We start from the raw sequence: 25,146 nt of genomic DNA on the forward strand, positions 1-25,146 counted from the left end.
TCTCTCAGGGTACATGCTCTACAGTCCTGTGGGTTTCTTAAGCAGTACTGAGAAGCCAAGGTACACATGTCATGGATTACGCACGGGGGAAGCCAGACTTAGCCAGCCACTCACAGAGATCTCCGCAGCAGAGAAAGAGCAGAAAATGCTGCAGAGACACATACGGGAGAGGGGATTTGCATGAACCAGAAGAGCCCGTGGGCAGGATAGAAAGCGATCCCTGATCTACTGCACATGAGGCATCTATTACTTGAAAGAAAAAGCCCAGGGCCTCGCCTCCCCGCCGGCTCTAACCGGCCAGCTTAGCCCGCGCCGAAATGCCAACACGTGCCTTACCGCGTCCTGCAGGGGCAGGCAGAGGACCTCACCCTGCCCAAACGCCGGGCAGATGCACCGATGCTCGCAGCCCAAGCCTGCGGCGGCGTTAGACACGGAGATAAACCGTTGCATCACTCGGCCCCCGTTTTATCTGCCTTACCTAATCTTACCTAATCACCGGGGAAGCACGTGCAACAGCCACCCAGGCAAATGCTACAAGAGATGGGGGGACAGGGGAACCCCCCCCCACCGTGGTTACGTCGAGGCTGGACGTGGGGCTGAGGGCAGGCGAGAAAATGCTCTGGGATGCCCTGGCGTGGCAGAGGAGACCAGGCGTGGGGAGAGGAAGGTCCGCAAGTCACGTTCGGCTTCGTTTCCAACCCCTCGGCCTCAGCACTGAGGATGCTCCAGGTTAAGAACAAGGCACCGGTGCTACGCACGGCCCGTCGAGGGCCAGCGGCTCCCAGAACAGCGACCTTGCCGCTGTCCCATCCCTGGCACACCCAGGGGACGGCAGCATCCCGTGGGAGACCCCCACTGACGTGAGCTTGGGGGTCCGACGGAGGACACCCCCCCCAACCTCAATCCGCGTGGCAGCACAGGGAGAGCCCGCACCCATCGACGCCGTAGAAAAGGAAACCGTCCCGTTTAATGAGCCCTCGCCCCCGTAACACAGACGCGAGCGCACCGCCAACGTGCGGCAAAGCAAAGTGCACGGTGAGCGGGACTTGGCCCCCACCCCAGACGAGGCGGAGATTTTTTTGGGGGGGGGGGGGGGGACACGACTTGCGGTGCCCGGCGCGGGGACCGGCCGGAGCAACCCGGCCAGCAGCAAGGATAGAGAGAGCCCCGGGCTCGGTCCAGTTGGCACCAGTGTGAGGTCCAGTTTGCAGGGAGGTACGGCTCTCGTTCGGCTCCGCGTGGTGCAGGGAGGGCAGGGGGCAGGTCAAGCGTACCTGGACGGAGGGAGAGGAGGGGGGTCTGGGGGTGGAGGGGGGGGGCCTGGGGTCAGGTCCCGGAGAACTCTGCCGTGGCGGGTTTGGAGCCTCCCTGCCCGAACCGCGGTTTAACCAAAGCAGGGGAAGGGAATAGAGAAGGGGCTGGAGGCTGAGCAGCCCAGGCGAGGGTGCTCAGGTCTATCTAGCTATTCCCATTTGCGAGATATCCAGTGGCGGGAGGGTGCGGGATCTGCCAAGCACCCCAAAACGGGAGCGAGCCTGGGTGACAGACGTTTACCAGCGGCTCCACGTCCCTGACAGTCTCTCCCAGGCGTGCCGGGAAGGGGGTCCGAGGGAGCAGGGCCTCCCCTCATTATCTGATGGAAGCGTCGCTGGGTGGGTCGCGGTCGGACTCCTCGCTCTCCTCATTCGGGGCCGACTCGCTGTTGGAGGCCGGGGTGAAGGCAGGAGACTTTCTGCGGAGAAGAGCAAAGGGCGGTGGTCACAGCACTGCCCAGGGGGAGGGAAAGGACCCAGTTCGGCGTGGGCAGGGGGCACGGAGCGAGGGGGAGAGAAGCTGAAGTGGGTACGCTCCCCTGGGGCATCCACGGGTATCCTTGGGTGCTGGGGAGGGTGTCCCCGAGGACACCAGCCGAGAGGTCCAGAGCATGAAGCGGGGCTGGGGGAGATGCTGGAGGACCCTGCCAAGGCATGCGAGGCCAGGGGTCAGTGAAAGCCCACCGTGGAGGTCCCCAGCCGGCAGCCACCCTGGCTCCGCACGCCCGTGGGGACCCATACGATGTCCCTGCACGAGGGCAGCTCCTCTCTCCATCGGGGGTGTCCGGCTTCACCAGTCAAAACCGACTTCTGCAGAGGTGGGACCACGACCTGCGTGGAGGCTGGCCACCAGGCATCCAACAGCCTCTGGGAACTGCCCTCTCTCCGTGCCACACCAGGGCAGGGCAGGAATACCACCCCGTGCTTCAGCTCCCGCTCACCACCACCCTCGGCCGCGGTCCTTGCGGAAAGCACGGGTATCCCAGCTCTCCCGCTGAAGCTCACCTGTCCCCAGACTGGGTGATGAGTCGCCGGCAAGTCTCCATCTGCACGTCCAAGCCTCGCTTCATGCTGCACATCTCCATGTACTCGTGCAGGTGCCGGTTCATGTCGTTCTTGGCCGTGGCCAGCTCCAGCTGCGCAAGGGAAACGGTGCGGAGATGAGCCCGGGGCACGGCGCGGAGCAGGGCAAGGGGGCACAGCCAGACCTGCGGCTGCTGCCCCCCCCCCCATTACCAACGACCTGCTCCAGCATGGTGTGTCCCTCCCCCGGGGACCCGCTCCCCCATTTCACCCCCTTCCGTGCCATGTCCTCCCCCCTTCCTCCTCCTCCTCCTACCTCTATTTGGTCGATGGTTTCCTGGTACTCCTTCTCACGGCTCTTGAAGAGCGACTCTGTGTCCTTGATCACCTTCTCCAGGCTGTCGTCCTGCTGTTGGGGAGAGCAGGAGGCATGTTTAGAGGCAGGGAGGCATCCAGCATGAGGAACCAAAGGCAAGAGAGAGAGAAATCAGAGAAAGAACCGGCAGCACTGGGAAAAGAGGAAGAAACGTAAGCGGTGTGGTATAAATAAGGCACGAGTCAGTCCTGCCAACACGGGGTAGGGAGACCCAGGACTCGCCACGCTGGGCAGTCAGCACATCGGCCCAGAACAAGCCCAGCAATGCACAAAAGCTTTGGAGAGCACAGACCCCAGCACGACACGTCCCCAGGGGACTGCCGAGGGCTGAAAATACGGGATGGCGAGGGCTTCGGCCAGACATCGAGGCTGCTGTTTGGGCAGTGCTGCTGCACAGCAGGCAGGTGGGCTGGAGAGCCCGAGCAAGGGACCACCAGAGACCAGACCAGCCAGAGAAGGTCTTCTCTTCTGGGAGGGCTGTGGCTTTCCCCACGCATGTGGGCCATGCCCTCAGCATATCTTTCAGGCTACAGGTCCCCGGTCTGTGTAACAGGGAGACCTTCACAAGGATGCGGTAATGTATTCACGTAGAGAAGATGGGAAGCATCTGTACAGGCCTGCAAGGGATGGAGGGGCTGAAGTCTGGTCTTTGAGGGAGCATCTTCCCAGGCTCAGACAGGACCAAGTGTCCCAACCCAGGGCTGGACCCCCGAGGACCACCGTTACCTCCCCCTGCACCTCTGCGGCTGCAATGGCGTATCCGGAGAAGTCCTCCCAGAGGAGCAGCGTTTCTTCTGTCTCCTCCCACGTGAGGCTGTCACAGTCATCCTCAAAGTCATATTCCCTCCTGGGGGGAAGGGAACAGCACGTCAGCACCCAGCAGGAAAACTCCAAGAGGCAGGGCAGGCAGGGGCCACGTCGGTGCCGAAAGCCTCGTCCCCGCTCACAGGCAGGGCTGCAGCTCTCGGGGGGGGGGGGGTCTGGCCAGGGTGAGCTCAAGCGTGCCCAGACCCAAGAGGTGATGGGGAAAGGGCTGGCTTTTTGGTCAGGACCCCCCCGGCAAATCCAGGCAGGGACCCCCAAAAGGTGGGAAGAGGGGCAAGAGGAGGGGAGCCGGACCAGCTCCCACCCACGGCACGGGCGGGCTCAGGTCTCCCAGGGGGGTCAGCCCCGCCACGCCGCAGAGCGCAGGGCGTACGTACCCCGCGGCAGCACCTCCCGTCTCGCCCACCCCCTGCGGTCCCCATCCCGGGCACCGGCAGGGAGCCCGGTGCCGAAGCTTCGCTCGACTCCGGCAGCAGCGGTGCGGAGCAGCCGCACTCACAGCTGGTTCAGCATCCTTTGCATTTCCTCATTGATACTCATGGCCGTGGTCTCGTCCTCCTCTTCCTCTTCAGGTTTTCGGGAGGCATCGCTCTCCGACAGCGAGGTGTCTTCGTCGCTGACCTGCTTGCGCTCCCGCTTCCGCCCCACCGAGGCTGGGACCTTAACGGGAGACAAGTGCAGAGACTACAGAAACGAGGCCGGGTCCGAGGTGGGGAGCAGGTAGTTGGGAGGAAGATGGAGGGGAAAGGAATGGCAGAGGGACAGAAAGGCAGGGAAAGAGAGAAAGACAGAAAGAAAGAAAGAAAGGAAGGAAGAAAAGCAAGAGAGAAAGAGAGAGACGGGCTCATTATGATCAGGTTAAAGATGGTGCAATGGATAAAACATGGCTTCAGCATTTTCTGAAATTAAAACTAAGCAACTAAAGATGGAATCTATGAATCTGATGAGAAAAAACAACGTGGTTTGACTGCAGAAAAACTCAAATTGCCCACCACCCCAGTCCAGAGACAGGAAAACACAGCGACAGAAACAGGAAAAAAGAGACAGAGTCTGAAAAAGGTGAAATATGTCAATATTTACAGTCCGACCTTATTTATAGAAAGTTTAAAATTTGTACACTTTCCCAACTGAATGGAACTAACCAGTTGCTTCTGTAGGGACAAAGAGAGCGAGACAGAAAGGCAGCAACATCCAGAAGGAGAAAAGAGACAGAGACAGAGAAGAGAGACAGAGAGAAGATGACGGAGAGGGGAAGGGAAAGGAGAGAGATGGAGTTAGAGACAGACACTCAAGCAACTCGTCTCCCTCCTGCAGCTGCTCCCCTACCACTGCGGGGTCCCCGGGCCCAACACAACAGGTCAGCGAGAGGTTGAGGGGACTCTTGATGGCCAAAGCAACATCTGGAGCTTTCCACCTCCTCTCCGTGCCCTTTCGCCTGGTCCTCCCGAGAGAGACGGAGAACAAGGGACCGCAAGGAGCGAGGGTGAGGGTGACCAAGCGTCTCCCCTAGCAGGGGGCTGACGTTGTCTCTTCTACCTCCTTCGGGAACTCTCCTCCCCAGAGCCGGCGGCTGAGCCTGGAGCAGCAGCAGGCGCTTCTCACCTGAAACATCTTGATCATGTCCTCGCAGTTCCGCTGCTGCGCCACGTCGCACAGCTTGGCGGTGATGTCGATGCGCCGGCAGATGTCCATGTCCACCTTCATGGCCTTCTCCTGGATCTTGGTGTCCAGCTCCGTGATGTTCTGAACCCACGGCGCCGCAGGAGGGGGGCAAAGGAGGAAAATTGAGCGAGGCAAACGGCAATCAAAACCCCCACGTTCCCCCCCGCGCCGTGCTGCAGGACTGCGTCCGCATCCCCACTCTGCTCACCGCACCCTGGACCGACCCTGCAAGACCCCCTCTGTGCTGGACATGCCCCACCAAGGAACCGCTTTTCTACACAGCCCCACCGCTCGGGTAGGACGCTGCCGCTGGGTCGGAGCGGGGTTAGGGACTCACGTTGCTCATCAGTCCCTTGAAGACGACGAGCTCTGCCTTGAGCTGCTCCACCTTCATGGCCAGCTCCTCCTGGCAGGCTTCAGCCTCCTGGGCTTCCTGCGCCGGGGAAGAGGGGGACGCGCAAATCAGCGTCAGCGCGGGGCAGCCGGGGTGCAGGGGAAGGGGGGGGGGGACGCACGGACAGCGATGCTCACCTCCTGCAGCTCAGTCACCCGGTCCTGAAGCTGGACGCGCACCGTGTACTCCTCTTCCCATCTAGGGAGACAAACGCGGCGCTGGTCAGATCCCGCCGGCATCGCCAGCTGCCGAAGGGAGCGGAGGGAGCGGCAGCTGCTCGCCCCGAAGCTATCCGAGAGGGGGTGATGACGGCACCGGGGCGGGAAGGAAAACGTGCCCAGGAATGCGTCCCCGCTTGTTTCCAGACGACGGGCAGCTGCCAAACGCCCGTCAGCCCCCCACCCCGGCCACAAACCCTGCCCCGCCGCGCTCTCCGCCGTCTCCGCCACGGGCTGGCCCGCTCCGTGATGGGGGGGAGCTGGGGACACCAACCGCAGGCTCCGCGCAGCCCACCGGCCTCTCCATCCACCCCCCGAGCCCCTCGGCCTTGGGTCACGTTAGGTTCAGCTCCAACGCTCGATAAACGGGCTTGCGGATCCCGCAGGGCTGCTGCCACCTGCGTCACGTTCGTGACCGCGCTGGCACGCCTGCAGCGCTGCGGTTCGGGCTGTCCAGAAGCACGAAAACCAAACCTCACGCCAAACCGCGTTACGAAGGGCCGCCTGTACCGATGCGGAGGGCTGCCCTGCGCCAGGCCACGCTACCCGGGCAGGGGCACAAGCCTCCTCGGCTGTACCGCTGCGTAACAGGTTGGATTAAAGAACGTTGTTTCATCCTACAAGCAAGCAGGGTGGATGGTCCCAATTCACGCCAAGTTGGCCGGCGGGTACTGTATTAGGCTCTGCAGCTTTGCAAAAGGCTGAGCTGCAAGGTGCCCGGCCTTCCTATACAAAGACACATCGCCTAGCAATTATTATATTATATTTCGCTGCATGAGATCATCATTTTGGGCCACGCTGCGGTGTTGGCCCAGTCCACGGTCTGTTGGGAGGCCACCAGGCTGTACTGCTCTTTGCTAAATGACTATGCCATAGAGCGGACGGGTTGGCACGCGCCGCGGTGCGGCACGGGGCAGGGCTGCTGCATTCTTACCCGGCTTCTGGCTCTTCTGGGAGAGCCAGATTTTTCCGAGAAAGCGGGATTTATCTGGGAAAGCAACCAGAGCTGGGCCCTGCCTGGTGCCGTGGTCTCCGTTTTCTATTTAATGCTTGCAAGCACCGACACAAGCACTGCGACTCTGCACGAGGACGGGAAAAATCTCTCCTCTCGCTTACTCCCACCAAGTTTGAAAAATGAATGCAAGGGTCTAGGAGACCAGAAAGGGTATGAAAAGCCCTCACACTTGTTATCTCGGGGCATCGGGACAATCTGACGACGTGGGAGAGTCCTGCCTTATGAATTTCTAGGCTCTTAAGGCTGGCAACGCTGCTCCTCACTCAAACAAGGACAAAGCCTGCAGTCCTCGCGTTGGTGTTGGCTCCGTACCGCAGCTACAGAAGGGGAGTCACAGGGGGTTCCCATCCCTTTGGGGGAAAAGGGAGACAAAGAGAGAGGGAAGGAGAAAGTTAAAAGGTAGAATTGCCCTTATATGGGAACCGTTCAAACAAGGCCTCCCTCCCCAGGGAGAAAAAAAAACGCTTTCCACCATAAGAAAAAATTTTCAGCATCTTTCTCGGCGTGGCGCTTCCTCTCTTTTTTGGTCCCCGCCTCCTTCCGGGTCTCTCTATAGCCCGGACTTACTGGGGAAGTAAAGCATAGCTGCAAATCCCTGGAAGAATTCATTTCACACCGACGCTACGGAGGACGAGCGCCGATCAGATAAATGCCGCTTTAAAGGCAGGAGGCAACAGGGATTCGTCCCGCTCAGCGGCGAATCCGCACGCCCATCCGTTACGAACCTCTCTCCCGCTCACCTCCTGCCTGGCTCCTTCTTCCCCGCTCCCTCCTGCAATGCACCACTCCTAATAATAACCTGCCTGCAGCGCTGCGCCCGCAGCCCAGCGTGCCCGGCGGCCGCTGCCAGCTGGAAGCAAGGCTGACCCACGGCAACCCCACGGCCACCGGCGCACGCCGAGGGGAGACGGGCATTTTTCCGGCGCCGCGGCGGCGACCTGCCCAAAGGCTGGAATACAGAAGGGTCCCAGCAGCAGACGGACCCGGCCATCTCCTCGCCGGCTACGTGCCAGTCCTCCCAAAGCTGGGGACGTGACAAGATGCAGTGCTGTCCCTACGGCCCTCCCCACCTCCCCAGGCGCGTCCCCTCGAGAAGTTCACTTAGCAAAATAAACACACAGCCACCCACCCATCTTTAAAAATCCTGTTCACTGCAAAAGGCGCTGGGGTGCCTTACCCTATGGTGCACGGTTAACGCACGCCGGTGCTGCGGGGCACCCTGCGGGCTGCTCGGGGCTTGGGGCTGCACGTTTCCCTCTCTTGCCGTGTTCGAACCATGTTTGAGCTTCACTTCATGAACGGTGAACGCTCTGCAGCCTGGCGCACCTCCTTGGAGGGCAGTTACAACGACAACAGACCTCCTTGCGGCCTTTCAATATGTAAAGGGGGCTTATAAGAAAGACGGAGAGAGACTTTTTACCCGTGCCTGTAGTGACGGGATGGGGGGCGGCTGTTTTAAACTGAAAGAGGGTAGGTTTAGATTGGACACAAGGAAGAATTTTTTTATGACGAGGGCGGTGAGATACTGGAGCAGGTTGCCCAGAGAAGTTGTGGATGCCCCATCGCTGGATGTGTTCAAGGTCAGGTTGGACGGGGCTTTGAGCAACCTGGTCTAGTGAAACCCTACGGCAGAGGGGTCGGACTAGGTGATCCTTAAAGGTCCCTTCCAACCCAAACCATCCTGTGACTCCAACACACTGTGCCATAACACTACTCACCCCACACCTCCAGCGTGTCCTCGCAGCATCCAAGATAAAAACCACTTGGGAATACAGACGTAGCAGACAGCACAAACCTGAGGAGACTCGCAGATCCCCAGCTCTTGCCCGGGTCTGTAGGATACTCGCAGGCACGCTTTGCCCCTCTCCAGCCCACCTAGCCTCAGCCTGCCCGTCCCAAGTGCGGCTCCTGCGAGCCTCTCTCCCGCTGCTGCGTCTCTTCTCATCCCTCCCTAATTGCCCCCGCACCCTTCCTAGATCCCAGAGTTGAATTTCAGGCCCTGCACGTCCAGAGAGAAGCTCCTCCTGCTGCTGCACCGCTCCGAGCGCCGTGGGGTGCACGGCGGCAACGCTGCCCTGGAGAAAGTGCAAGCTCAAGCACCCGCGCCGTGGGTCAGAGAACCGGGAATTCCCGCGTTAAGACGGTCTCTTCCCTCTGTCCCCAGGCAGGCGGCAAAGGGACGATGCCGGCCGCGCCGTCCCCACGGCAGATGAGAGCCCGCCGCGGCAGGGAGGTCTCTGCTCCCGGGGGATGTCAGCCCTCAGCAGGGGGAAGGGTGTGGAAACGGGATCCTCCTGTCCCATTCCCCTGTTTGGGACCTGGCTGCACCCGTCAGAAAATTCCCTGGTGCTGGAAAGGGTCTAGGGGTGGGGTCTGCTTTCCCCCAGCTCCTGGTAACACAGTCCAAAAATAGATCCCACCAACAACATTGGCCCGCAGCGGCTCGTGATACCCCCCTGCCTGCCCCCGGCGTCCCCGCTCCCTCCATCACTGCCCCCCCCCAGAGCCCGCTTGCCGGAGCGGGACAACCCCGGAAAGCTCTCCTTTCTCCCAAAGTTTCAACAGCACCGACAAACCCAACTCGGTCCCCTCTGGCTGACCCATTTTGAGCGGGTGAGGCTCGAGCCCTCCGGGCCAAAAAGGTGTTTCCAGCTCCCCGCTGTCTGACCTGAAAACGCAAGGCGAGCTGCCCACCCCTGGAGAAGGAGCCCGGCCCCTGGTTTAATAATAAAAGGCCTCAGGTGGGAAAGAAGAGGTGCCACCTCTTCCTTTCCCTGTTGGCCAAAGCCTTATAAAGCCAAAAACATAAGGTGTCATCTCGGATCCCCAGCCTTGATCCTGGCACCAGAGCCCGCGGCTGTGAAGCGCAGGTCGGCGGCACGGCTCCCGTGGGCAGAGCGCACCGTTTCGCTCCTTTGGGTACGTAATCAGTTGCTTTCTAATTGCTTCTAAAGCGTCCGAAAGTGACTTTTCTCCCGAAAAACAAATCGGTCGCTTCGGGCGGTGTCAGTCGCCAGCGATGGTCTCGTCCGGCCCCGCGCCCTGACCCAGCGACGCCAGCCGCCTGCCTGATCTCATCCTACGTGCGGATCTGGGAGCAGCCTCGGAAACCGGCCCGAAACAAAAGCGCCGCTGGCGCGACGCGAGAGCGGCGGCCGCCCCGCACGGGAAAGAAGAACCGGCCAAGAGATTAGCTTCGCATTCTGCTTCGCCCTTCTCCGAGGCACATGCCAAGCCACAGCTATTTTGGGTCGGGAGGAAAGCCCCGGAGGAGCGGGGTGCTCCCGCACGGCTCGCTGCCGCTGAGGCGCCGGCTGGGAGAGCACTGGGGAGGGAAAGGGGCCAGCCGCCCTGCGGAGGGGCTTCTCTCCCGGCACCTTCCTACGTATCCCGAGCGGCCTCCTCCTCCCGGCAGCCTTTTCCAACCCAAACACCTTCACCTTCCTCACCTACTTTCTGGCTGCTCCTCCTTCCCGAGCGTTTCCAGATCCCCTCCCCTTTAAAACGCCAGCTCCTGGAGTCACGTTATTTTCTTCCCCGCTTGGCAGAAGCGTTCCTAGCCCCTCGCGCCGGGTTGACAAGACGGAAAAAGGCGCAGCGAGCATCCCGAGGGAGTCCAAACACGGCGAGGGCAAGTGAGGCGACCCGGGCGTCGGCGGACGCTTGCGGGGGTCCGCGTTTTTGCCTTACGACCTCACCTCACGCCGCCCGGAGCCCGAGCTCCCGGGGATGTCAGGCCGGGGCTGCCTCTCCCCCCTTCTCCCTTCACCGGGCGAAGCCCCGGGTGCCGGCTGCGGACCCCCGGGAGGGGGGGGGGGGGGTCCCTCGCTCCCGCCGCCCCCTTCTCACCTGCGCTTGTACTCGTCGCGCTCCCTCTTCACCTTGGCCAGCACGTTGTAGAGGGCCCGGATCTCCGGGGTGATGGTGTCGATCTGCACGCCCACCCCGTCCGGGTGGACCCAGGAGACCCCCGGTCCTTGCACCAGGGTGGTCTCCGGCCCCGGGCCCAAGCGTCGGGCTTGCGAGAAGGACCAGATGGTGCCGGGCACGAAGCGGGAGGCGGCCGGGAAGGGGGGAGGCGGCTGGCCGGGGGGACCGGGCCGGCAGCCGGGAGAACCCAGCGTCCGCGCCGGGCTCAGCCCCAAGCCCAGCCCCAGCCCCAAGCCCAGGCTCCGGATGGGACCCACGAAGCCGGTCTGCACCGCCTGATCGCGGCGGGGGGGTCCGCGGCCCCGGCTCCCCCCGCCGCCGCCGCCTTCCTCCAGCGCCTGCTGCAGCTGCTTCTCCAGCTGCCGGTTCCGCCGCTCCAGTTCGTGGACCTTGGCGAGGAAACAGCGGAACCGCAGGTTCAGCGTCTTCAGGACGCTGATGTTGGAGCCCAGGTCGTTGCGGAGGGCCATGGCGGCGGGGGGGAGCGGGGAAAGGGCCGGCGGGGGGGGAAGCGGCCAGCTCCCCCCCGAGGGGCTCGGCGGGCCGAGGGGCGGACGGCGGCGGCGACGAGAGCTCCGGGCCCGGTAGCCCCTGCTGTTCCTGCGGCAGGAGGAAGAGGTTGGGGCCGAAGAGCGGGTTCATGGCGGCTGGGACGGGGAACGGAGCGGGGTTGGGGGGGGGGGGTCCGCGCCCGGCCCCGGCAGCGGGGGGGTGCGGCTTCCGCTGCGGCGGGGATGCGGCGGGGCCGGAGAGCCGCCCCCCCCCCCCCCCCCCCCCCCCTTAACCCGGCCCCGCCGACCGGAGCGAGCGGAGGAGGGGACAAGGCAGGAACGGGAGGGGACAAGGCGGAATCCTCCCTTTTCTCCTCCGGCCCCGGGGAGGGGGCGGTTCGGTTTTTTCCGCCTTCCGTTCCGGTGGGTTTACGGCCCCCCCCCCCCCTCCTCCAGCACCGCAAGCCGAAGTCCCACCTGGTTCCCGTTCCCCTCATCAGCCCAGCGCCAGCCCCACGTGTGCCTGTGCCGCCTTTTCTTTTTTTTAACGATTCTTCTTCTTTTGGGTGTTTTTTTTTTTTTTTGCAGAGCCTTTAGTGCTCGCCCCCTGCCCCTTTACAAACGGCATCGCTTTCCCTCTGCACCCCCGAAGCCCCCCTCGTTATCCTCACTGGACACCCCCCCCCCCAAAGGCAGCCCTGTCCCCGCTCCATCAGCAGCCCGCCTACGGAGAGCTGCCACCGGACAATGGCGAGCCAGAGGGCAGAGGAGGTTGCGTGGAGGCCGCCAGCCTCTCAAATGTCATGCTTGGCTTGCGACTGGCTTTCGCCTTCCTTCTTCACAAAGCGGCCTCAGGTCTTCTTTCCTCCCCCCTATTTTAAGCCTTCTTTACGTCTTTTCCCACCGTCTTTCCCCGATCCCCCACCTCAACCCCGGGTCGACGTTGCAAAAAGCACTGGCACGGTCCCTCACCCCGTTACTCGGTGGGAGGAGGCTGCGCACAAATCCCTCGGTACCTCAACGCTTACGGATGCGGACACCCGTGTTACCTTGCCGTCCGCGCGCTCGTGGCCCGTTCCCCCAGGACTTCCAGCGCGCGGCTGAGCGCGGCGTTTGCGCAAACCGGCCTCCGAGATCTCAGCTGAGCCGTCGGCAAAGGACGAGCGAGCGAGCAATGGGTTTGAATTAAAGGAGATGCCCGGCGCTGCGCTACATTGAACTCTGGGGCAGGAGCTGGGCAGGCTCCGGTGGGGCGACGTGCTGCAGCCCTTCCCTTGGGATCTGAGGTACGGCTCGGTCCACGCTTCCAGAAACTTCCCGGACCCACCGAGGATGGCCAGCTTTGCTAGTCTTGGCCGGGAATCTGCCTATTGCATTTTTCCCGCTGCTTCTCCTCCAGGCCTACAGGGCTCCTCCATCCCTCCACTACTCTTCTGCCTTCCTTGCCTGGGAGCAGACCGAACCAAATTTGTTGCCCTCTCCTGCCTCGCCGTGTCCAGCATCAGTTTTGTCCTGTGACCTGCCTGTCTCTCCTGTCCTGCCCTCGATGCTGGGCTCCCCGCAGTGGCCCCGTTTGCATTTATAACACCCCCTCTCCCACCAGTAACCCGCCTGCACACCCATGACCACTGGAAGTCCTAACTGGATTTCAGTCCCTCCCATACTGGCTAAGGGTGGGAAGTGAAGGGAGCTTTCCTTCTCCTTCCGTCACCTCCTTTTTAACGGTTTTCCTCTTCTTAAGCAGCTGTTCCCTTGCTCTGCCTCTGACCCGAAAGGCTGAGCCATGTCGAGCAGCGCTTCTGCCAAGGGAGAGGAGGGCAGGAGATCCCCATCTTCCAAAAACCCTCGCTGCAACCGCAGCCTGTAGGGAGCCATGCGCCCAGCAGCAATACTACCAAATAAACAGCCAGGGAAAAGGGAAGGACAGACGGCCAAGAGGGATCCCGGTCAAGAAGCTTCTTTTGAAGCAGCAGCTCCAGCTCGGAGACCTCCCGGCACGTGCCCTGGAAACCATCGCTGACTCCCTCCCGCCTGCTGCCACGTTCCTTCACCCACCCTCCCCGCCGCTGCCGCAGCCTGCCGGCACGCACGGCAAGCCGTGTTTTTTTCTGCCAGCATCCTCCCCCCTCGCACCCCCCTGATTTTAGCCCCCGTACCCACCAGCCTGTTTGCAATCCCCTCCTGTCGCAGGCGAGCAGGATCAGGCAGCGGGGTGATCTGCTGCTGCGTGCAACCGGGGGGGAGCACGGGCAAGAGCAACCCCGCAAACCGTGGAGCAAGTGCTTTCCCAAGCTCTGCTTGGCCTGCTCCTGTCCTGCCGGGGAAACCCGGCGAGCAGAGCTGATTAATGACACGCCAGCGGAGGAAGGCATCACCATCCATCAGGAGAAGCTTCTTCACCGGGAGGCCAGCGCGGCGTCGGAGCAGGTGGCGGGATCTCCATCCTCGGCGGTCCTCAGGGCTCAGCTACGCAAAGCCGCAGCGATGTGACCTCGTGCCGGGACAATCCTGCTTGCGGCACGGAGCTGGGCTACAGACCTCCAGAGCCTCTTCCCGTCTCCTGGAGAGGACAGGGCAGCCTGGAGCCTCCTTTTTTTCCTAGCTTCCCTTCCTCGAGATACTTGCTGGGATAAAGGATTCCTCCTGAGACGGAAGATGGCTGGGGCAAAGGGCCAACCTCTTCTAGTTACTCCTGAGGAAGCCCAGAGCCTAGAGACAATCCTGCTACCCAGGGGACCACAACGCTCCTCCACCTCACCCCAGCACAACAACTCCTCCTCCTCTTCCTCATCTTCCCTTCTTGGTTCACCAAAACCCCTGGCACTTCTCCAGACCCTCCAACAGCTCCTGCCCGGAGTTTATCAGCCTGGGCTCAGCAGCGGCACTGCCGGACCCCACCTGCTGACATCCAGAGCTGCAGCTTTTACAATTGTACCCGTAGCCAACGTCAAAACAGACGCTTATTCGCAAACGTGCTGATATTTATCTCGCTTCCACAGATTTTAAGGCCGAGAAAGAAGCACTGCGTTTTTCTGACCCTGTGCAAAACACACGGTGCAAATTTCTGTAGCTCAAGTCAGATACTCGTGTGGGACTGTGTCTCTAGCTGCTGACAGCACGGGAAAAAGCGACTGAGCCTCTACTATTATCCTTTGTAGGCAAATCAAGGTAGATTCCCCAGGTGGCTAACCACCTATTAAAATCGCAGGCGTTGCCTCTCATTTGAATTTGCCTGGCTTTAACATCCATTGCTGGTTTGAGATGCTCCCCCTCTCCCAGATTACAGAACCTCTTACTAGCCAACGCATCCTCCTTGCAAAGGTGCTTCATAGGTGAAACCTGTTCGAATTAGCTCCACAGCTTTCCTCGAGGGTCTTTTTTTAAAGCATAAGTCACAGTAGTAACCCCACCTCCCTGCTCTCCTTCGCCCCGAGTACCCCAGCGCTACCTTCTCCCTTGTACCACACTGCTGGAACATTTCAGTGTAAACTCTTCAGGTCTTCCAACTTCCAGGATGCTTCACTAAAGCCGACCCCTAAAATTGCTTCTATCCCCAACCAGAGGCAGGTGCTGCAATGAACATGCAACTTTTGGGCACCTTGCTGCCTAGCAAAGCCGGCAGCCCGGAGTTAGCTGCCTAGATTTGGGTGTGAATGGGGAGAAATTGGCACAGAGGAGCAGCTGCCAACAGAAGCTGGGCGATCACCACACTGACACACACACAGAAATGTCCCTGCCTAACAGCAAAGGAGGGAATGGGATTTTCTCTTAAAAAACCCCAAACACCAGTCCAGGAGGGAGTTTTGTAAGCCAGGTCTTGCATGTGAAGCCTGTTTTAGGTAGTACGGCCAAAAGCCAGGGACCTAAACGACCTTACTCTTCTCAGCAATTCCCCATTGACTCCATCAGGCAGGCACGACTCGCAGACATCCTCTTCGGGGGCTCTCCGCGTCCTAGCAGGGATGGACAGCTCGGGGGAGCAAAACCTACTGATGTGACCTTGGGCATTTGTGGGTTCAGCCCCTAAAAAGTGTATATATCTATGGGGTTACGTGCAACGGGGCGCGTGCTCGAGGATCTGAATTTTATACCCAAGTCCCTGAAACGTGCAGCGCAGGATTTCACTCCCTTCCTCTAGGTACAGCCTGACACGAGACGCGGAACAGACATTACAGCGTATGACATCACTGGCATTAGCGACCGACCCGCATTGCTGCTGGAGTCTCTTCTCTTTCCATTACGCGCTATTGTCCCCAGAAGTCTCCGGTTTCCTTCCTCCGCCACGCCAAGGGTGCAGCAGCGCGGTGCCCGACGTCTCCCTCCCGCTTTGCCGGGGTGAGCTGGCAGCGCTCCAGAGCCTGGCAGGCAGGAACGGCCAGCTGGCCGTCTTAATTGTACCCTGATAAGGCTCCTCTGGTAGACTCGTTCCTCTCCGTTTTGGGGAGAAGGGTATGCAGAATCCCCACCGAATTCAAGATCTTACAACGTGCGTGGTATTTCTCCCACCGCGCTGGCTGTCATTAACGCAGGACCTCGCCTCTTCCGTGCACCACGTTTGTTTTGCACGGTTCTGGCCTTGTTTGGCCTAAGTAACTTTACAGCACGTGGCAGCTCTATCACAGAACTGCTTACCCTTTTTTTTTTTCCTCCAAGACATTAAATGCCACCCCAGTCACATTTGCGCACAGCACCGTGGAACGGATATCATGACACATTACACTGACTTCTCTCAACCAGCTTTTAATTTACGACTGCATTTTTACTCCTCAGATCTGCTTTCAACCCTTGCTTTGCCTCAGTTCTTGCTTTGCTCTGCCTCAGCTCTCACAAGCCACGTTATCGGCAAGCTTTCAGATATTCAAATACGTTAAAGGAAGGTGCTGAAAGATGATCCAGTAGTCACGTTTTCCGAAAATCTCAGCTTTCAGCTAACAAAAAGATTCCCAGAGTAAGGCGGCAGCTGCAAATGCTAGTGTGACCAGCAGCCTCGTACCCGAACGCCGAGGGAAGCCACCAACCTTCGTCCCCAGTACTGCCTCCGAAGCTCGATGGCAGCAGCGTTTCGATGTCACGCTCAACACTCTCTCCCTGAGCAGTGGTAACTGCAATGGCCAAAATAAAGAGCAGAAGGGGAGCGAAGCACCGAAGAGAGCTGAAAATTTCCTTTGTCTCTCCGCAGCTGTAACGCAAGGTTTGCAGGCAAGCAAAGCGAGCGGAACGATGCTCGGTAAGAGAGAGTAGTTTTATTGACGTGGTTAAAGCAGCATCTATTCCCACCTTTCGGAGGGGACTGATGTAATTTGGAGATCCACTAGAAACCAGACGGTTAAGTTGGGATCCCAACCAAGAACTTTCTATCTCTGCTGCTGGGGTTATCAAGATAAACGGGTTATCAAGCCGAGACTATGCGCTAGCATAGGAACCTCAATAGGCAGCAGCAGCAAAGCGGGACAGGTTAGCATCGCTCCTGAACGGGCAGGCTCACGGCTTGACAGAGGTAAAAGCCCTTTTAGGTACAAGTCACCCTACAGCTGGAAGATTGCCATACGGCTGCAGTTTTGAGTTGTATGCTTAAAATGCTGTCTTTCATCACTCCTGGGGAAATCTGCTAGAACTGGAAAAGAAAGAAGGGCTGGAGGATACATATACACGTATATAAAATACAGCTGGGTTTTCAAGCTGCGTAAGCTTCTAGCATCCACCGTACCCTGCAGAAAGGAGTTCCACAGCTACCTACACCTTCGGTGCATTTGGTGGGTCCTACGGTTTGGGGTTTTTGTGTTTACTGGAAAAGAACAAGCCGTTGTTCCTCATTCATCTTCTCCACGCCACTAACAATTTTACACATTGTTATGTCACTTCTTTCCCCATGGTCACTTTTTCCAAGCTTAGAGAGGCCTAGATTCCAGCTGTTCCTCTCACAGAAACCATTCCATAGCTCAGGATGTATTTGTCCTCCCTGAACATTTCCCAGTTTTACAATCCCTCCTCAGATGGGGGCATTAGAAACCCAGTATTGAAGTGCACACACAGGGAGGTAATTTTATACAGGGAGGCAATAATTTTCTCCATTTTGCTATCTAATAATTCCTTTCCTAATAGCACCTAGCATTTATTTAATTTTTCTGAAAGATCCTGGAAAACTTCCCTTGGGTCCAGGCAATCCAGAGCCCTCACCACACAAGCCTGGAGTGAGACGGTTGCGTTCAGAGGCTCCTCCCTGCCCTAATTCACTGGGAAGCATGGGGAAAAAGTAATTTTCAACTACAAGGATACTTGGTTAATGGCTATTCAACACAAAAAGACAAAGTCAACCCCCCCCAAAACCAGAGTCATAATAAATTAAACACACAGATACATAAGCCCTAAAAAGCAGAAGATAACACGGGCTGTAACAAAGACCGGGACTCCTGAGACACTGACAGATTGAACCATTACAGAAACCACTCAAGCGCAACCCTGAAGAGCTTCAGCCAGAAACTTCACAACTGATAAGAAAGCAAAAGTATTGTGGGCTTCATGGGAAAGAGCAAATTTATTATGGGATGTTTGAGGGGAATTGTGGGACTGCGTAAAGTTCATCATGCAATGTTTCAGGGAAGATTACGGGAGCAAAACTTACTATGGGATGTTTAGGGGAAGGATGGAAGGAGGGGAAAGGGAGGCATGAAGCTAGATCAGGGAGAAGCGAGCATGGGAAATGGAGAGGAGGAATAGAAGGGGCCAGTCACGCAGAGACCGGCTGGTGGTCCGTGTGCCTGTCTGGCTAAGCCCTGCACCCCATTACCACCACCTGTCCTGGCCTCGTATTAAACTAATCCTAGCCGTTTCCTCTCCAGGCACACGCATTTGTGATCTGCTAGCAAACGGTGAGCCGGACTAGCCCAGAAGTAGGATAAGAGGTCCGCGAGCAAGATACCGGACAGACCACAAGTCTGAGGACCAGCTACCAGCGATCCACGAAAGTGTGTGCGCACGATCCGCTAGCATGCTCTAGGTTTGATGGGCCGGGGAGTAAGAACAGGATTAGGCCTTTTTTGCCATTCATGTTTTGCGAGTGCCGTTTGTGTTTTCCTGGGCACCCGCCACAGCACTTTTCTTTGGTTTCTGCTAATCAGTCTGCGGCTGGTTGCATCTATAGCATGTGTGCACGTGTCTGAGGGAGTTGCTGGAGTTCGCACTCAGCATCGCCACTTGCTGAACCTGGTAACACGGGAAAGCAGCAGCCTCACGTGTAGCAGACCAGGGCAGAAAGGATTCCCCGGATTCTACAGTCCAGTGCGCTCAGCTGTCCTTAACACCAAACACTGGAATAGTGCATCAAGTTCTCCCATGAACCCAAAGCTTGGCAAGGAAAACAAATCAAGGCAAAGCCTCACGTCAGCTGAGCCAGCAAGACAATTACAGAAACAAGAGTTATGGCTCAGGTCTGTTACACACCAAACTCCACGCACACTGTGGTGGAACAGAAGCTGGAGAGCACACTTAGTAGAAAGCTTATTAATGAATGGTCTCTAGAAAAAGATTTATTCACTGGAGAGCAGAACCAAAGAAGAGACTATCAACTCACTCTGACAAGGGAAAAGGACCTGGGCTGACGTTTAAACAGAAACAGCCCCGACCACTGCTTGTTACGTCTCAAGAGGCAACCACATCTAGGTGAACAAAAAGGCAAAAAGAAAGAACGTGATTGTACAGCTCCAGGACCAGCCGCAATCCCTGCTGCAGCCCGCGAGGCCAAGAACCAAGAGACTGCTGGGGACCAGCACAAGGGTGAAACGGGGACGATTGCAACAGTGACCTGGATTAGCACACAGTGACAACAGGGAACTAGGGACCAGCACGGGACCGCTGGCCTATGAGCTCCAGCCCTGCCCTGACAAAACACTCTGCTGACAGGCACCACACAATACACCCTTCATCCAGGCAGCTAGGATTTCAGCTCCCGCTGCTTCTTCACAAACATCCATGTTGCAGAGCGTAAGAACAGACACCAGAAATGCCAGAGCATCAGACGGGAACGGACGGGGTTTCTGTTGCCGAGGAGTAAGGGGACAAGGCAGAATTCTGTATTCTGTGTTCAAGGGAAGAGGACAAGACCTGAGCGAGAGTATAAAACTTTTAATGGGTCTGTGCGTCAGTCCTTGATGCAGAAGGAAAGGAGCAAATGGGGCTATAGCTGTCCCAGGCACTCAGTGCTGCAGAGATTATCCGCACAGAGCGGGAAAGACAAGGTGGTAGATGCATAGCTGCAGCAGCCTCCCGCCTTTGCTCTCCGAGGGGACCAACACCTGGAAAAGCAGTTCCTCTCACTGTCCGCTCAGTTTCACTCTATGCTTCTTCCTGGTAGGGACTTGAGGACGCATCATTTTGGGAGAAGGACGGCCAGCCTTCAATGGTCTCCTCTGTGCCTGTGATGAATGTCTCTTCTTCAAAGCAGGCTGTGGTGGCTTCTGCTCTTCGTCAACTTTTGATCCCTCAAGTTTCCTCTTTTTTGTCTGAGGCTCCCTGACGGTATCAGAGACAGCAGACGGAGTTGCTGCTTTCACAGCAGGTTCTTCATCTGAAACGAGAGAGAAAGGTGCTGTAAGAAGAACTTGCATGGATTCTGCAGGGGAAGCAGCCTGTGGGAGCAGGCCCAGGCAGCTCGGCTGAGCGCCAGCACTAGGTTACCTTTTTGTGCCTGGGGGATGGCATTAGAGAATTTCTTGAACTTGGCAATGAAGAACCCATCCATATTGTGCGTGTGGGGATAGAAACGCCGCGTAGACTTGAGGGAGGGGTGGAAGCGACGGTCCTTGAGCCTGGAGGAGGAGGTGGGGTGAGAAGTGATAGAACGCCTTTGCTCAAACCTGGCCGCTAAAGGAACAGTCACCTGTGCAGGTGTGACCTGGCACGCACCTGGTGAAGCCTTCCTTGCCAAAGTCCAGGCCTGTGGCCACCAAACGAACGTTGCGTTTCTTCAGGGCATAATCCACAACCCACTCATTCTCCTCCACCTGCCAGAGACTAAGCATTAGGATCCAAAGCTCACCAGTCCCCTGAGTAGGAGATGATCGCAGCAGAGCATGGAAGGGACATACCATGATGGAGCAAGTGCAGTAGACAATGTAGCCCCCCGTCTCTGAGGCAGCATTGACCGAATCTATAGCACTAAGAATCAGCTCCTTCTGCAGGTGAGCACAGCGCAGGATGTCTTTCTCATCCTGAAAGAGAAAGATAGGTTAGGATGCCAGAGGCACAGGGAAGCACCCCAGACCTCTGTTGTGGATGGGGGGATGACAGGAGAGCAAAGCACATATGATATAGAAGGTTCTGGAGTCTTCTGCAGAGCTAACCTTAAAAAACCTAGCCCTGGTACAACATGCAGAATAAAAAAGAGAAAGAAAAAAAAGTGTGTCTCTATTGCAGGCATCTCTCAAGAACAAAGCTGCCCTGAAGTTCTTCCTCTCATGACATATATTTGAGTCCCCATCTTGTGTCCCCACCGGTCACTTACCTTGTTGGTTTTGACAGCAGGATCCTTGGAAATGACGCCTGTTCCACTACAAGGAGCATCAAGCAAGACACGGTCAAACCCTCCAAGCACCTACAAGCAGATGTACATTTGGAATTAGGCTCACAGGTGGGAACTCAGAACAAGACCAATACTAGAAGGGGAACCAGAAGACCAGGAAGGCAGGAAAGATCTCTCACTCCTCCCTGTCCACCTTCCTGTCTCCATATCGAATAACAAATACACTCCCCAGCAGCTCTGCTCATCCTCCTGTGACAAATGGCTTTGGAGAACACAGCTTTACTAAAGGGACAGCACAGCAGCTCTAGGTAAGCACAGTAAGGACACCCCAAAGCAGGCAGGAACATACCTTGGGGAACTGGCGTCCATCGCAGTTACTCACTACAGCATTGGTGACTCCCAGCCGATGCAAGTTCCCTACCACGCTACGTAACCGCTCAGCGTTGCTGTCGTTGGCCAAGATCATACCTGTGTTCTTCATAAGCTGAGCTGCCGGAGAGCAAAACACATCAGCAAGGGGCTGAAAACCTCCTGCGCTTTTGCCCATAGGGACAGCCACCCCCGTCGTTTCCCTGAGCTCAGTCCCCCTCTGTTCCCCCTTTCCGTATAGCCCAGTGGAAACTCATCACTTCACAGAACATCCATCCCTCCCAAGGCTTCAGGGTGGTACCTATGTAGCTGGTCTTTCCTCCCGGGGCACAGCACATATCCAGGATGCGTTCGTTCTCCTGTGGAGCCAGAGCCATGACAGGGAGGAGACTGGAGGCTCCTTGCAGCATGTAGTGCCCAGCCAGGTACTCAGGGGTGGCACCTGGGCAGGGAAGGCAGAACAAAAGAAGGTGACACGTGAAAGAAAGGGAGCCAAGAGTGGGTCAGCTCAGCCCTACGACAGGAAGGGTGATCTCACCGATGGGCACAGAGGAGTCATAAACAACAAGTCCCGTTTTCGACCACTTCCCCAAGGGGTCGAGATTCACGCCACGGTTGATTAGAGCCTGCAAGACAAGGAGACGGGACTGAGATGCCGCCCCGTGTGACAGGCGGCGCAGGAGATAATCGTGGGTTCCTGCTCACCTGCGCCAGGTCCCGTCGCCGCGTCTTGAGTGTGTTGGTGCGAATGGTCACAGGGCGGGGAACCTCATTGGCTTCCAGAAAGTTTATCAGCTGGATGAAAGAAGGGACAGAGAATAGAGATAAAAATTAAGACCGGGGAGGCAGCCAAATCCTCGTCAGTCAGCAAAGACACGGGCAGGGCAGGATCCTACCTCAGGGAGCGGGAAGATGTCCATGAGCTTCATGAGCAAGAAGTCGCTGTAGGAATAGTAGGCAGCCATGTCCCGGCGCAACAACGCGAGGTACTCCTGTCGCGTGCGTCCTTCCTCCCGCTTCACCGCAAAGTCCTGCAGCACCTCCATGTTGCCCTTGATGCGTTGGTGAATGATGTGCAGGTCAGGCGGCTCAGCAGGTAGAAAGACCATTAAGGAATCAACAACAGCCAAGACGCTTGCACACAGGCTCTTTACAAGCACAATCAGTCATGCAGGACTCCTGCATCACAACAGCACCCGCAGCAGAAAGGCCTTGTTAGAATATGCTTTCATCAGGGCTCAGCAGAGGGGGGATTCAAAAGGTGGAACCAGACAAAAAAGTTCACAAGGCAGGAACTACAAGGTACTTAAAAGAATCTGGTTAGTTACTTTAGATAAACAGAAAAAAATAGGAAAAAGAAGACAACAAAATAAGTCTTTTAATACTGAAAGCATCACTTATAGCAGAAAGGAGACTACAAGTTCTCCAAGGGCAACTAAGGGGTACAGAGGAGAACGAGAAGAGGCAGGATTAAATTGTAATGGGGGGCAGGAAATTAAAAATCACCAAAGCCCAATAGCAAACACTTTGGATGCTGGAGTTGCTGTTATCAGAGGCTCTAGGAACGGGTTAGACAAACACCTGCCAGGAAAATCAGGGTAGAGAGGAACGAACTACATGATAAGATATCCATGCCCATTTAGGACCAGAAAGGAAACTGGGGCAGGCTGCAAGCTCCATACAGGGCGTAGCAGATTTCCTAACTGTGCTGTACAGAAGTGCAGCGTTGTATGCTATCTATTAGGGCAGCTCATCTAAAAATACCTTGTCATGCACAAAACACTCTCGCTAAGCAAAACTCATGATAAAGTCCAAATTAAGCTCTTTGGTTGTATCTAGGCCCTGTACTGCTGCATGCATATGGCTTACGGATGTCGCAGATAAAAAGGATATCCTCTCTCTCAATCTGTTCATCAGTTGGCAGTTTAAATTGTTCGTCTATATCCAGGTTGAGCTGCAGATCTGTGCTCTCTTCCTCCTTCTGTCCCATTTTCTGCCTGCTTGCCTCCTCTACTGCTGCCTCCTCTTCCTCCTCCTCCTCCTCTTCACTGTCATCTTCACTGAGGCCTCCCCTAAGGACAAAGAACAGGACAGATGTTTTACGCAAGAACAGCATCACACAGGCACTTCACAATTACTGTTTCTTAGATGGCAGAGAGGACAGAAGAACGAACACAGGCTCCTCATCTGACCAGGAAAGACTCTGCAGACTGGCGACGTTCTCGAATCCTCACCTGTCAGACTTCTGCTTCAGGGCAGCTTTTTCAATAGGCAGCAACTAAACAGAGACAAAAGATTAATGAAACAATATCCCCAGGTTCCCCCTTACTTCCCGCCATCAGTGAAATTTATCTGCTCTGTTTAAAAAGGACAACAAACAAAAGCACCAAATGTTACACTGGGATCAGTTGCTAAACTTGAAATTGTTCTTGTGAAGGAAAGAAGGGGAAAGCTCTCTGCCACCTCACCACCCACTCCCCCCACTAAAGTCACCCTTTTCTCCCCAGGCCTGATGGGTCCTTTCAGCCAGCAAAGTCAAGTATTCCTTGCGCAATTAAGGGCAAAAAGCTCCTACCTCTTCTTCTTCTGATGATGAGGCACCATAATCATCCACCATCTCGTCGCTGCTCCCATCCTCCTCCTCCTCCTCCTCCTCCATCTCCCAGCTGCCCTCTTCCACCTCACCATCGCTAGATAACTCCATGTTGTTTCCTTTAGAGGGGATTTTCTTGGCTTTGGCCGGAGCCAGAAATTTTGAATTGTCATCACTGAAGCCAGACCGGCCACGGGGGGTTTGTCCTGCTGCCTTGAGGGCATGTTTCTCTTTCTGTGAGGATACCTGCTCTTTACCTACAGGCAGAAGAAACGGTTAAAAGTTAGGCATTATTCTCAAAAGCAGCTGCCCCGTTTTTTTCATTGTTATACAAGAGAGGCCTTCATCCTAGTCCTGAGCTGCCTGTCCAAGAGAAGGGACTGCTGGCTCTCATCAGTTTTCTTAATCACAGACAAGAGCGTATTCTCACCTCTCCTCTAAGGAAACTTTAGAGATCTAACTAGAATAACCAAAGAAAAACACAGCTACAAAATTCTTACGGCATTTGCTCTGAGGTATTATGGCACCCTTATTCCCAAATCTTTGTCTATCCTTCCTTCTTCCTACTGCGACAGCTTCCCAGGCTAGGCGGGACGTTATCTCGGGGAGCACAGAAATCCTCAGCGACCCCACCTCGCTGGGGTAAATCAGAAGCGGCTTTAACATGTGGAAGAGAAACCTTTTACGGGTCTGTTCTTCTGACAGCACCGCCGCCTGCCACGGCGGCGACCAGAAATCAGGAAAAATCCGTTTGAAATGATGACATTCCCCTTGTCCCGTACCGGAGCGGGGAGGCAGCAGGACAGGGTGGCTGCAGGCCCCCGCCTGGCACTCACCTGCCGGCTCCGGCCCTCCTCCTCCTCCTCCTCCTCCTTCTCCTCCTCCTCTTCCTCCTCCTGCTCTTCCTCCTCCTCCTCCTCCTCCTCCCAGCAGCCGCCTCTTCGCAGCCCTGGATGGGGAGGAGATGCGGCGGTCAGCGCCAGCCCGGCCCGGTCACCCCTCGTCCCCCCCCCCCCCCCCGTCCCCGCCACCCTCACCTCTTCCTCCCGTGACTGGAAAGCTTCTTCCTACCGGTCTCCGGTTCTGAGGAAAGACACGCGGTGGGTCAGGCGGCAGCCCCGCACCGGCGGCAGCGGGAGAGCCTGCGGGCCGGCTCGGACCGGACTTACCTGGCGGCAGAAAGCGGGCCAGCTCCACCTCGGCCCCCCGCTGCTTACGGGCCTTGCGCCCGGGGCCGCGCTTCTCCTTCCTGGCGGGGTCCAGCTTCCGCCCCATGGCGCCGCGCTACCGGGACGGCCGCCGCACGTGCGGAGCTCCCCACGCACCGGCGCATGCGCCGGGCCTCGGTCCCGCCTCCCTCCCCCCCACCCATTGGCTAACGCCACCCGCGGCTGCTGGCTGAGTGGCTCGGGAGGTGACG

At 57.4% G+C, this 25,146-nt stretch overlaps 2 protein-coding genes across 2 annotated transcripts; both read right to left on the reverse strand.

Annotated features, from left to right (window-relative positions):
- Positions 1-1,085: 1,085 nt before the first annotated feature.
- On the reverse strand, positions 1,086-11,452 carry IFFO1 (intermediate filament family orphan 1). Its single transcript, XM_052794242.1, is given in 10 exon segments — positions 1,086-1,732; positions 2,319-2,449; positions 2,653-2,745; positions 3,439-3,559; positions 4,037-4,197; positions 5,140-5,280; positions 5,537-5,632; positions 5,731-5,791; positions 10,676-11,238; positions 11,240-11,452. Coding segments are annotated over 10 exon segments (1,629 nt in total). The 5' UTR covers positions 11,399-11,452; the 3' UTR covers positions 1,086-1,629.
- A 7,901-nt stretch (positions 11,453-19,353) lies between these two features.
- Positions 19,354-25,072, reverse strand: NOP2 (NOP2 nucleolar protein). Its single transcript, XM_052794086.1, has 16 exons — positions 24,896-25,072; positions 24,764-24,809; positions 24,563-24,675; positions 23,709-23,983; positions 23,368-23,411; positions 23,027-23,205; positions 22,030-22,229; positions 21,839-21,928; positions 21,672-21,759; positions 21,435-21,575; positions 21,114-21,253; positions 20,747-20,836; positions 20,331-20,453; positions 20,149-20,246; positions 19,921-20,051; positions 19,354-19,810 (listed from the first exon to the last, which is right to left on the reverse strand). The coding sequence occupies exons 1-16, from the start codon at positions 24,999-25,001 to the stop codon at positions 19,557-19,559; spliced, it is 2,118 nt and encodes a 705-aa protein (XP_052650046.1). The 5' UTR covers positions 25,002-25,072; the 3' UTR covers positions 19,354-19,556.
- Between the last annotated feature and the right edge of the window lie 74 nt (positions 25,073-25,146).

The sequence above is a fragment of the Harpia harpyja genome, chromosome 8, assembly GCF_026419915.1.
Source record: "Harpia harpyja isolate bHarHar1 chromosome 8, bHarHar1 primary haplotype, whole genome shotgun sequence".
NCBI lineage: Eukaryota > Metazoa > Chordata > Aves > Accipitriformes > Accipitridae > Harpia > Harpia harpyja.

Bases quoted from the DNA above. Each gene is read 5' to 3' on its own strand.
- NOP2 (XM_052794086.1), bottom strand. From the start codon at position 25,001: ATGGGGCGGAAGCTGGACCCCGCCAGGAAGGAGAAGCGCGGCCCCGGG. The intron at 20,837-21,113 runs GTATGTTCCTGC...ATCTGCTTGTAG, and splicing joins ATGGACGCCAGTTCCCCAAG to GTGCTTGGAGGGTTTGACCG. The intron at 20,454-20,746 runs GTAAGTGACCGG...TTTCTCTTTCAG, and splicing joins CTGCTGTCAAAACCAACAAG to GATGAGAAAGACATCCTGCG.